Source organism: Camelus ferus, chromosome 22 (assembly GCF_009834535.1).
Source record: "Camelus ferus isolate YT-003-E chromosome 22, BCGSAC_Cfer_1.0, whole genome shotgun sequence".
Taxonomy (NCBI): Eukaryota; Metazoa; Chordata; class Mammalia; order Artiodactyla; family Camelidae; genus Camelus; species Camelus ferus.
In genome coordinates, this window is record NC_045717.1 from 22,796,458 (window position 1) to 22,808,688 (window position 12,231).

Sequence of the window (12,231 nt, forward strand, 5' to 3'; positions counted from 1 at the left end):
AGTGGAATACCACTCAGCCATAAAAAAGAATAAAATAATGTCATTTTCAGCAACATGGATGGACCTGGAGATTGTTATTCTAAGTGAAGTAAGCCAGAAAGAGAAAGAAAAATGTCATATGATATCACTTATATGTCGAATCTTAAAAAAATGGACACAAATGAACTATTTATTATTTCTAACTTAGATGATTGATTTTTAAATATGTGTGAGCACATTTGACGGTCCTTTATGATTGGATTACTGCATTCTGTTGATTCCCACTTTGTGGGTGGCTTTATTCCTTGATGACTATGTAAGTTTAAAAAGCTAAAGCTCTAAACTGTCCTTAGAAACAATGAACAGTACATACATGTAAATTTTTTAAATATGTGCAGTACATTGTATATATGTACTTACATGCAGTACATTGCATATGTGCAGTCAAATTATATCAACTTTACCTAATAAAAATGAAAAATGAAAAAAAAAAGGGCTAGAAGGACCTACTGGTCCAAGAATTTGGGACACATTAAGTGAATGGTGAAGCCATCGCATGAAATACTACGAAGTCTTCCTCTTTATTGAGGTGACACATAACATAAGACTAACCATCTTAGCCATTTAAAGTGTGTGATTTGGTGGCATTTAGCACGTTCACAATATACAAATAGCACCATTTTCCAATTCCAAGACATTTTCATCAGCCCCCCTAACAAACTATGTACCTGTTAAGCAACCCTCCATTCCATTCTCTGCCAACTAAAACAACCCAGATGTCCATCAGTAGATGAACAGGTAAACAAAATGCGATCCATCCTTACAGTGGAATATTATTTGGTCATAAAAAGGAATGAAGCCCTGGCATGCACTACAACATGGATAAACCTTGACCACGTGATGCTCAGTGAGAAAAACCAGTCACAAGAGGCCACATAGTGCATGATTCAATTTACATGAAGTGTCCAGAATAGGCAAATCTACAGAGATAGGGAGTAGATTATAGAAACATTTTTTTATTTTTATTTTTAAAAAAATTTTGGGGGGGAAGTAATTGGGTTTAATTTTAGGTTCATTGTTTATTTTTTTAATGGAGGTTGCTGGGGATTGAACCCAGGACTTTGTGCATGTTAAGCAGGCACCCTACCACCGAGCTCTGCCCTCCTCTAAAAACATTTTTTAAATGAGATGAGAGTGACAGTGTCCTGGAGTGGGCAAGGGTCCAGGCTCTGGGTCAGACTGCCTATAAATAAATTGTAACTAATCCATTCATGAACTCTGTGGCCCTAGGAAGTTACTTTAGCTCACTGTGCCTCAGTTTCCTCAAACAGACACAGCAATACTAATACAACACCTACACACCGGCCTTCTTGTTCTTCAGATTAAATTATCAGATGGGAAGACCCTAAGGATGTTTAGAACAGGATCCGGCACAAAATAAATATTTTTGTTAGCTGTTTTTAACCTTAAGTATTGATATGAAGTAAGCTACATATCACGTGGAAAAAAGCCAAGGTGCAGAATAATAGGTACAGTATCCTACCACTTATGTAATAGAAGACGGACTTGTAAGTATGGAATATTCTAGAAGGAAGCTTAAATAGCATGATAATGGTTGCTTAGGACAGGAGGGATCTGGGGACCCAGCGGCTCAGGGAATGACTTCATAGTACTTTTTTACTACTTAATTTTTCTTACCATCGCACATTTTAACTTTCTGATTAACTTTTAAAAAATAGCTTTTAGAAACAAGCACTCAAGAAAGGTGAGGAATTAGACACTGATAGGAAATCAAGCAAAGGACACCATCAGGTTCCTGACAATAAAACCTGGACACCGTGTGGGTTTAGCTGGTTCCTCAAGTGACCCTTAGTTGAATGAAGAAGTTAAGAAAGCAAATGGTCTACAGGAATACGGAAAAGTTCTATACCCATAAGATTAAAAAAATGAAAATAAAATAATGAGATTGTAAATGTCATCTATTAAATCAGCAAAAAACAAAAATGATAAATCCTAGTGTTGGCAAAGCTGCAGATAAAAAAACACTACTGTAAATGGAAACGTTTTCCCAGAAATATGTTATTAAGAGGGAAATGGCTATGAAAATAAGATAGTATGAGTCTGACTTTGTAAATATGTACACATGAGTATCAGGAGAATTAGAAAAATTATTAATAGTTTTAATATATGAAACACTCACTCCTCCTAGTAACTGGGCTAAATGCTTCATAAGCCACATGAAGTAGGTGGTATTAATATCCCCATTCTACAGATGAGGAAACTGAGTTTCAGGAAGGTTATGTAACTTGCCTAAGGTCACACAGTTTTAAATGGCAGAACTGAGGTTTGAGAGCCCCTGATCTAACACTGTGCTATTCTGTTTTGGACATAGGACCAGGCTTACAAAAGGTATTCAATAAACATTTGAGGAAAGAAGGAAAGGAGACTAGAAGAGGAGAGGAAAAGGAAGGAGGGACTAAACCTGGTGTCTTTAAGTGTCGAGACTTCAGCATTGACGCTAGAAAGCTTCTGCCTCAGGATCCACAATGTCCAAGTCAGGAGGAAGGAATTGACCTACAAAGTCAAGCAGAAGGAGTCAAGAAGATATAGAAATGGACAATGACCAGACCACCTGTAAAAGCAGAACTCTGACCCACAGTCTGTGGTAACCATTCCAGGAAGCCGAATATTAACTCGTGTAGCAACTGACCCAAAAAAGACCAGAACTTGACTAGTAATCGACAGCTTCCTTAATTTCTGCCCTTGCTTCCGATGCAAGACCAAACGGAGAAAGCAATCATGGACCCCTAACGAAACACATGGGACGCCCCGCTTTTTGATAGCCTACCTATAGCGTCCCATGCCTACCTTAAGCCTCCAATCAGGGCACACCTGAAGCTGTCCCTTTTTCCCTCTATGGTGCGTTCCTACTCCTCTGCCTGCTTTTGAGTCTCTGACAAGTGCTGATGGAGACTGACTCCCCTACTATAGCAACCTCCTAATAAACAGCCTTTCTTTGTTCTTGAATGATCTTCCTTTATTTTCATTGGATGCATCTAGGAAGTTAGAATCAAGACCAGTTAGTTCCTTGTCATGGGGCTGTTCCCCTTCCCAACAAAAAGGTATGTAGAAGCCCTAACCCTCACACCTCGGAATGCAGCCTTTTATGGAGATACAGTCTTTCCAGAGGTGATCAAACTTAAATGAGGCCTTTAGGGTGGGCCCTAATCCAATATGGCTGATGTCTTTGTAAAACAGGGCATTTTGGACACAGAGACAGACATGCACAGAGGGAAGACAATGCGAAGAGATTCAGGGAGGAGACAGACTTCTACAAGCCAAGAAATGCCTGCGGCTACCAGAAGCTGGACAGAACGGAAAGAGACACTTTCCTAGAGCCTTCAGACAGAGCGTGGCTTGCTGACTCCTTGACTTCAGACTTTAAGCCGTCAGAACTGTGAGTCAATTCTGTTGTTCTAAGCTACCCACTTTGTGATACATGGACCCCCCAAACCTGAAAGAAATAAGAGCAAAACCCCTCTGAAGGAATAAAACCTCAAGACTTCCCAAAATTTAGATCAGTCAAATACGAGCTCGCAATTTAACAATTACAAGTGACAAAGAAACAAGCCACCATGAGTGAGAGTCAGAAGATTCTCATCTTGCAGGACTGGAGAATCTAGATTGGAGGCAAGGAAGCAAGGAGATGGTGCCCAGCATCCCCAGGCTTTCCAGAGAGTAGAATGGAGCTGCCAGGGGCTTGGGGAAGGAGGAACTCGGAAGACATTGGTCTAAGTTTCAAGGAAACAAAGTTTCAGTTATGCAAGATGAGTAAATTCTGGAGTCTAATGTGCAGGATAGTGACCACAGTTAGCAACACTGTATTATTTACTTGAAATTTGCTGAAAGGGTAGTTCTCACCACCACCTCCCAAAAAAGAAACAAACAAAGAAACAAAGAAAGAAAATAAAAAGAGAAAGAAAAATGGCAGCTATGTGAGGTGATGGATCTGTTAATTACCTTGATTGTGGCAATCATTTCACAATGTATACATATGTCAAAATATCAAATTATACACTTTAAATATATACAATTTTTGTCAATTAAACTTTCATAAAGTTGAAAAAAGAATCTCCAGGCGTCCTTTGGCCGCCACCCCACATTTACCTCCCTTCAACACCACCCACCAACGAACTGTTCTCAATTTCTTCCTGCCTCTTCTTTTATTCAAGACCTTTACTCAAAAGAGATTTATAGACTCATTTTTACTGAAACACGAAGTACAGATAAGAAGTGTTCCCTCCCAGGGGATTTGCAGTTGATGTAAAAAAAAAAAATCACAAATCAAAGAAATTACACTCTAACTTGGAAATCTCAGGAATCAAGGGTCCAAAAGGAGAACGTTTGAGAGAAATAAGTGACCAGAGCTTTGCAGTTCTCACTGGCACTTCCTGATCCCTCGGGTCTCCCGGCTGCCTCTCCAGAACACACTACACCGAGCAACTGGCTTACCACAATAATTGTACAAACGGGCCCCAGGAAACTCCAGGTGAACCCTCTGTCTGTATTCAGCCAGCAGCTACGGAGAGAAACAGGAGTCAGTGCTTGTCTCAGAGTCCCAACCCCAAAATTACTCACGCCCTGTCAAATGCACTCATGGAAGAGAATATTAGGAGGTAAGACTGAGATGAACATTTTCATGATGGGCCAGATTTCAGCTTTCCTCTTTCAGACCTTCTTCCTGGGTGAATGTTCCTGAAATATTCACTTAATGCCTTGGGTAGAGCTCATTTCTCACTTCATCACCTTTATAATCCCCCTCCACTGAAACACTTTGTCATTCAAATCTCAGCTCAAATGTCACCTCCTCTGAAAAGCCATTACCCCTGGTCCTTCCCTAGCAGAACTTGCTGCTTTAAAAATAATAATAATAATAACATCTAATAACATAATAATAATAACATCTAATATCAGTATCATAAATTACCTTGTTCAGTTATTTGTAAACTGTCCATCTTCCCCTTCTAGACTATGAGCTGCAGAAGGAGGGGGAGAATTTTCGGGGAGATAGAAGGATGTCACTTACCGATTATACGTCCCGTAACCGCGTGGGTGCATGCTGGCAGAGACAGCCACCACCAGCCCTGGGAGCCCGTAGCCAAAGGCACAGAGATACAGCATCTTGATGTTTCGAGAGCTGAAGTAATTCACCACTTTCAGATTCCTGACCATGAGGAAGAGCATCACGGCTTCCACCAGCATCCAGGAGAAGCACGCAAGGAAAAGGTAGTGCAGGAAGCCGGCGATGACGGCGCAGCCCACCTACAGGGGAGAGGCCGCACCTTCAGGCTCCCCGGGGCCAGGCGGTGTGCTCAGAGTAAGAGGGCAGAGCAGGGGCTGCTTTGATTGGAGCTCCCCAGAACGGTCCCTTCATTCATCCCACAAATATTTAGAGAGAATTCTTCACCACAGGTGGTTCCATCCCTTTGGTAGGGGGACCAGTCGTCCTGGTTTGCCTGGAACTGGGCTTTCTCAGGACGTGTAACTTTCAGTGCTAACACTGGGAGAGCCTGGGGGAAAATGGATAGTTGATCGCCCGACTTTAGGGAATGTTTGATGATATGGGGGGGGAGGGGAGGGGTCCCCAAACTACAGCCTTAAGCTGGCTGCTTGTTTTGTGAATGATATTTCGTTGTCACACAGCTACCCCCATGTATGCATCCTCTATGACTGCTTTCGCAGTGAAACAATGGCGCTGAATAGTCTTGACAGAGAACATAGGATCTGTAAAGCCCAAAATATTTATATTGGCCTCTTAACAGAAGAAGTTTGCCCACTTTTGGTCACATGATGGGAGTGGGGTGCACAACTAGCATTTAGAGTTCAAGGGGCCTGGAGAGAAAAACATCCCGCAGTGAGAGGGGGAGCTCTGCAGGAAGGATGATCGCACCACCCCAAATGCTGGTAGTGCTTCCTTTGGAAAAACGCTGAGTTTACTGTCTCTGGCAGTTATTGGGGGCAAATTGGGTAATGCTCTTGCTTTCCTGCACATAGGCTACTGGGGGAAGTAGATACACAAGTGAAACAAAGAATCAACATAGTTTCAAATCAGTGCTGGGAAAGGAAGCAAATTAGAATGAGAAGCAGTAGAACTTCTCTGCGGCAGCACCACTATTTGTAACACTATTGCCAGATTCTTTTCTGTCCTGGGGAGGGATGCTGTCCTGTGCACTGCAGAATGTTTAGCCGCATCCCAGGCCTCCACCCACTACATGCCAGCAGCGTCCTCTCCCAGTGTGGACAACTAACAATATCTCCAGATATTCCCAGTGTCCCCAAGGGGGCAGAATCATCCTGGGTGAGAACCAACGGCTTAAAGAATAATAGGACGGGCCATCACAATACATAACATGATCAGGAAAATTATTTTCAGCTGAGACCTATCACTCAGAGGAGTCAACTAGGTGAGAAGCTGGGGAATGAGTAACGAAAGCGGGCACAGCATGTGCAAAGGTCCTGAGGTGGAAGCAAGCATAGAGGAGTTAGGGAGGGATGAGCAGAGGCAGATGTGGGGATGATGGGGCTGAATGGGGACACAGTCTGAGGGCTGTGAGACCTTTCCGTCAGTCTTGTCTGCACCGGTGAGGAAGAGAAGCTTGGCCAAGAAGAGGCACACACAGAGGTGCAGGTGGAGGTAGGTGTTTTGGTTGTGGATGGTGCGACACAGCAGGAAGGTGATGATGGCCATGGCGAGACACACCAGGGAGATGATGAGGCCCACATGGCTGATGACATACAAGGCAAACTCCATCTGTCAGGAAAGAGACACACTGTTGGCCTCAGAGAGGGACTAATATTCCCCCAGGCAGAAAAAAGAATTATCTAGGTTCCTTGCTTGGGGATCTTGTCTCCATCTGATACTCAGAGTGAACTAGATATTGGTCACCATCGTCCTTTGGCATCCATCAGCGCCCATCCTCACCCCTGCCCTGTGCCCCTTCCCTGTAGGACAGGTGTCTACAAACCACATTTCCCATAATCTCCTGGGGCTAAGGTTCTGCATGTCATTTAGATTTTCCAGTGAGATGCACACATGAAAGTTTTGAAAGGCCGAATGGAAGCAGATACCAGTTTTCTGCAGACAGGAATGAGCTGTGGCTGGACTCCACATTCCAACTGTCCAGTCTTTAATTATGTGGTTGTGGGGTGACCTGTCTGCAGTAATTTCTGACCTCTGGATTACAGCTGCAGAGGGGTGATCTTGAAGCCAAAATCGAAGTGGCAGCCTCCTCCTTCCCTTCCACGATTCTTTGAGCATTTAGTTCCCTGTATTAAATCCTTTTCTGTTTGAAATACCTAGAGTGGTTCCTGTTTCCTGAACTGGACCAGGACCGATTATAGCCATTCAGAGATGCCCCAGCTTCTGAGAGTGGACATGACCAGTTGAGTCCTCCCCCTATGCCATCATTAATCATAAATTTTAAATTTATTTGGGTGCTTTCTGTGTGCTAAAGATATGCCAGGCACCATCTCACTACCTCTTCTCTATGGTCTCAGGATGACTACGGTTCTGCCAGTTTCTAGCTGTATGAGTTTGGGCAAGACACTTAACTGCTGTGTGCCTCAGTTTCCTCATCTGTCAAAAAGAGGATAGCTGCTAACAGTAGCTACCTTACAGGACTGTTCCAGGAGACTTCAAAGAAAATACCGAAAGTACTCACAGCAGAGCAGGAAGCATATTATGCCCTCTATAAACATTAGTGTTCATCATTATTTTTCTGTTGTGCTCATTTTTGAGATGAGAGACCTGGGCACAGCTCAGAGAGGTTGAGTGACTTGCCCTAGGAAACACAGCTAGAAAGTGATCGAGATGAGACTTGAAACTAAGTCAGTCTTGCACTGAATCCAAATCTCTTAAGTCCTAAGTCTCACATTCCTCTAAATACATTCAGGACCTCCCTCAGAGAACTGAACCTCAGATCTGGCGTGAGAGGCAAGGATGCTCACCACAGCACTGATGAGCAGGTCCTTCCTCTCTACCAAATCTAGTCACTCACCAGGGCTCATTTCAGGTCCCATCTCGCCCCAATCTATCCCCAGTTCTCACTGCATAACTCTAATTCCTGTGGTACAACCTGTTGCACCACTGACATGCATACCTCGGAGATATTAAGGCTCAATTCCAGACCGCTGCAATAAAGCGAATATTGGCAGTAAAGTGAGCCACACCACTGTTTCTCTCCCAGTGCATGTAAAGCGCGTGTTTACACTGCACCCTACTCTACTAAGTGTGTAATAGCATATGTCTAAAAAATGTAGACTTTAATTTAAAGATGTTTTATTGCTAAAAAAAAATGCTACCATCACTGAGTCATAATCTTTTTGCTGGTGGAGGGTTTGAAATATTGTAAGAATTACCAAAATGTGACACAGAGACATGAAGTGAGCACATTCTATTGGGAAAATGATGCTGGTCGACCTGCTTGGTGCACACAGGGCTGCCACAGACCTTCAGTTTGTCACACACACAAAATGCAGTATATGCAAAGTGCAATAAAGCCAAGTGCAATGAAGCAAGGTATGCCTGTGGGCGATTTTGCAGGAAGAGCCCTCTAGACCCAGACCATCCTGGGTTCAAACCCCATCTCCACCGATTACTAGTTTCATGGTGAGACAGGCTACGGAGCTTCAGTGCTGTAAAATGGGTCTGAAAACATCTAACTTAAAAAGTCCAGCATAGAGTAGGTTCAGTAATGGGGTCGTAATTGTTCTTGTGCCCACACTTGTTTAGGGTCATTCCTCACTTCAATATATGCGTGTCATGGCTTCCCAACCAGACTGTGAATTCTCACAGAGCAAAGGTGTGGCACACACCCTGTCTGTCCGCCATGGCCCCCTCCCACAACACCCAATGCCATGAGAGGCGCCCAGTGAATGTTTAGTCAATATTAGCCATCGGATTTGAGGAGTCAAAGCCAGAGCATCAGTACTGACCGTGAGATCCCCAGAAGCCATGATGATGGCCAGATTCACCATTCGATTACAGCTGCAGACGGTATGCGTCTCAGAAGCTTCCAGCAACTCACAGCCAGAAGTTGTCCATCTACCTCTCTCCACATCTGTGCTCCAGGAAACACAGAAAGGTCTCTCAAAATTCTTCTTTCGCTGAAAATTCAAAGGCTTTGGTTACCTGAGAATCCCTCTTGAATGGATTCAATCTGACCAACCTCAAGAAGATGAGGGTATGTCCTACAAGGAATGGGGAAAATGCTGCTGTCTCTACATGCAGTGATGAAAAGAAACATCTTGGGTGCCAGACCTGTCTCTACCACTGACTTAGTCATAGCTCGTGTAAATAAAGTCTGTGTAAATGTTCCTGCATCGGTATTACTTAATCTAACCTAAACCTTGTCCACTGATGAATGGGAAAGCGCCACACAGAAGCAGGAGAACTAATCCTTCTAGTGGTGGGTTTTTGAGGATCAGCTTAAATTGCTAGAAATTGCGGACACTTGATGTCTTAATGAGTCCCTGTCAAAAATGAGAGTTAAGTCCATTAGAAGATGGGAAGTTCCCAATAGTTAGTTGGGGGCCCAGTGGAAACTTCTTCACAGACCTCAGTGTTCTCCAGGGTGTAGATGACAGGTTTAGAGAACCCATCTTTCTTCTCTCCTGTTATGATGCCCCCAGTGACACGAGAATTCATCTTCAGCTTCTCCTGGGAGTTGGCGAAGGGAGTCTGAGGGTTTTGGAAGTAACTCTCATCTAAAACAGCCTCCATACCCACATAGGAGACAAAGGCCACCCCGTTGACATCTGCAATTTCCCCCAAATGCAAAGAAGAAAAAAGGAGATCATTTGCTTAGTAGTTACTACAGAAGACCCAATACATCCACACTCAGCCACATTTTAATATCCCATTTATCTCTATGCCATCACTGGCCTTCTCTGAGGATTGAAACACCAGCAGACTTCCAGGTGGGTGACCTTCACCAGAACCATAAAAAAAAAATCTTGAGGTGCTATTTACCTGGAGAAATCTTGGCTACATTTAAAAACAAATTCAAATTTGCATTTTTAAGGAACAATTCAGCTCTGCAGTGGGAAATTAGTTTCCTGCCCACGTTTACGGTTATTCTTGTTCAATCTCCTTGGTGGGCTTCCCCTTTCAATGTCGGTGGTCCCCAGAGATGTGTCCTCACCTTGCTCCCTGGGCCCTCAAGACAGCATGTAGACCAGGAGGTGACAAACAGGAGTTTCAGGCCAACCTGGCCATTGGCTCTTCTTGTCAATAAGAGTTTCATTGCAACACAACCTTACCCATTCATTTACATGTCACCTGTGAAAGCTTTTGCACTACGACAGCAGAGCTGAATAGTTGCAACAGGTTGTGTTGTCCAAAATGCCTAAAATACGTACTAACCGCCCTCTGCAGGGAAAGCTTGCCAATCCCCGATACAGATTAGTGCTGACTGCTGGAAATACACTATGAGCCACAGGTGTAATTTTAAATTTTCTAGTAGCCACATTATATTTGTGTGTGTGTGTGTTTAATTTTATTACTGAAATGTAGTTGATTTACAATATTAGTTTCAGGTATACAGCCAAGGAATTCAATTATACATCCACATAGATATATTTTTTTCAGATTCTTTTCCAGTATATGTTATTACAAGAAATTAAATATAGTTCCCTGTGCTCTACAAGAGGTCCCTGATTTTACCTGTTTTGTATACAGTAATGTATGGTAGCCACTTTTTAGATCAGTGAAAAAAAACAGGTAATTTTAATTACATATTAACTCAATACCTGCAAAATATTATCATTTCAACATGTAGCCAGTATAAAAATTATTAATGAAATATTTTACATCCTTCATTTTTTTTTTTTTTTTTGTACCAAGCCTTTGAAATCTGGCATGTGTGTTAGACTCGCAGCCTGGCCACACTTCAAGGGCTCAGTGACAAAGCGTGGCCAGTGGCTGCCGTACTGGACAGTCGAATGTCTTGGCGCCCCAGCGTTGTGAGACAATCTGTCCAATGTCCGACTCCCCTCACAGATGGAAACCCCCAGAGGGCACGGGCTCCTTCTGGCCCCGTCACTGCTGACTCCCTCACCACCTGGCACGGGGCTTGTCACCTAGCAGGGCATCAGTCCGTATCCGCTGACTGAACACACCACAGCCGCCCTCCCCTGTTGTCAGGAGTGGCCCTGTACCTGCGGATTCAGATTCTTTGATGGTGGAACACCAGATCTTCATCTCATCCCCTTTTGCTTTCAAGATAAAGGTCTCGCTCTCTTCAGAGCATTCCTCACTGATAACTCTGCTCTCAATATCTGAAAGGAGAAAGGGAGAATTTGCCCGGAGTCACCCAAGAAAGTGGATCCTGAATGTGGTCTCTGGCCAGGAAAGGCACACACCCCCAGTGTAGCTTTCTTGCAAAGAATGGAAAGGGCCGCTCGCCGCGGGAATGGTCTTGAGCCCCTGGATGAAGGACAGGAGGATGGGAGCAGCAAACAAACGAGAAACGCAGCAGGAACATCAGGAGTGAGTGTTCACGTCTCGGGGGCGCCCGGGGGAAAGGCGGGGGAGAAGTCAGCAGCGATGCAGGGCAGCGGAGTTATGACCCTCGGGCTACTCCACATTTAGACAAGTTTTCCAAAAGCCAAAGGAAATCAGAAAGGTCTGGAGCAAGCACAGCGCAGCGGACAAGGGGCCAGCCTCCTCCTAATCCAGCGCCCTGCTGGATTTTTCCCAAGCGCGCACGCTCTGCCGGGTAAACCAGCCATTTGTTTGTCTATTGCCTGACTCAGCTTACTAAACTGTAAGACGCATGGGGCCAGTTTTGTTCACTCCTGGTGGCAGTCCACCAAATGTTTTTTTTCCACCCTGGCCTCCTGGGCACCTGTTAGGACGGAACTTCCTAGGGTTATGTGACTGATACTGGAAGCAGTACCAGGAGCTGGGTGCTGCCGTGAAGCAGGCATAGCCCCCAGTACTCGCAAGCAGTCCCCATCAAGCATGTTCAGGGCAGTGAAGCCATACCTGTGCCAGTAAGCAGAGGGTCAGGCAAGCAGCAGTGACAAACATCCCCAAGTTTTAGTGGATTAAAAATAACAATTATTTCCCATTAATGCACTGACTTGGGGCTGTGTTCTGTGTTAGCTTTACCCTGAGACCCAGGCAGATGGACAAACTGATCTGAAGCACGGCCAGTCCCTAGGGCAGAGGGAAGAAAGCCCTTCATGGTC

The 12,231-nt window shown here is 44.2% G+C and overlaps 1 protein-coding gene across 4 annotated transcripts in view; it reads right to left on the minus strand.

Moving 5' to 3' along the window:
• The window catches only part of ADGRE1 (adhesion G protein-coupled receptor E1), a 39,143-nt gene that overhangs the window by 6,202 nt on the left and 20,710 nt on the right, over nt 1–12,231 (minus strand). For all 4 annotated transcript variants that reach the window (XM_014553148.2, XM_014553147.2, XM_014553145.2 and 1 more), the window contains 7 exons: nt 11,197–11,316; nt 9,596–9,795; nt 8,974–9,144; nt 6,596–6,790; nt 5,066–5,301; nt 4,492–4,558; nt 2,462–2,553 (listed from right to left, as the gene is read on the minus strand). In XM_014553148.2, coding sequence (XP_014408634.1) covers nt 2,462–2,553; nt 4,492–4,558; nt 5,066–5,301; nt 6,596–6,790; nt 8,974–9,144; nt 9,596–9,795; nt 11,197–11,316 — 1,081 coding nt within the window. The remainder of the gene's footprint in view (nt 1–2,461; nt 2,554–4,491; nt 4,559–5,065; nt 5,302–6,595; nt 6,791–8,973; nt 9,145–9,595; nt 9,796–11,196; nt 11,317–12,231) is intronic.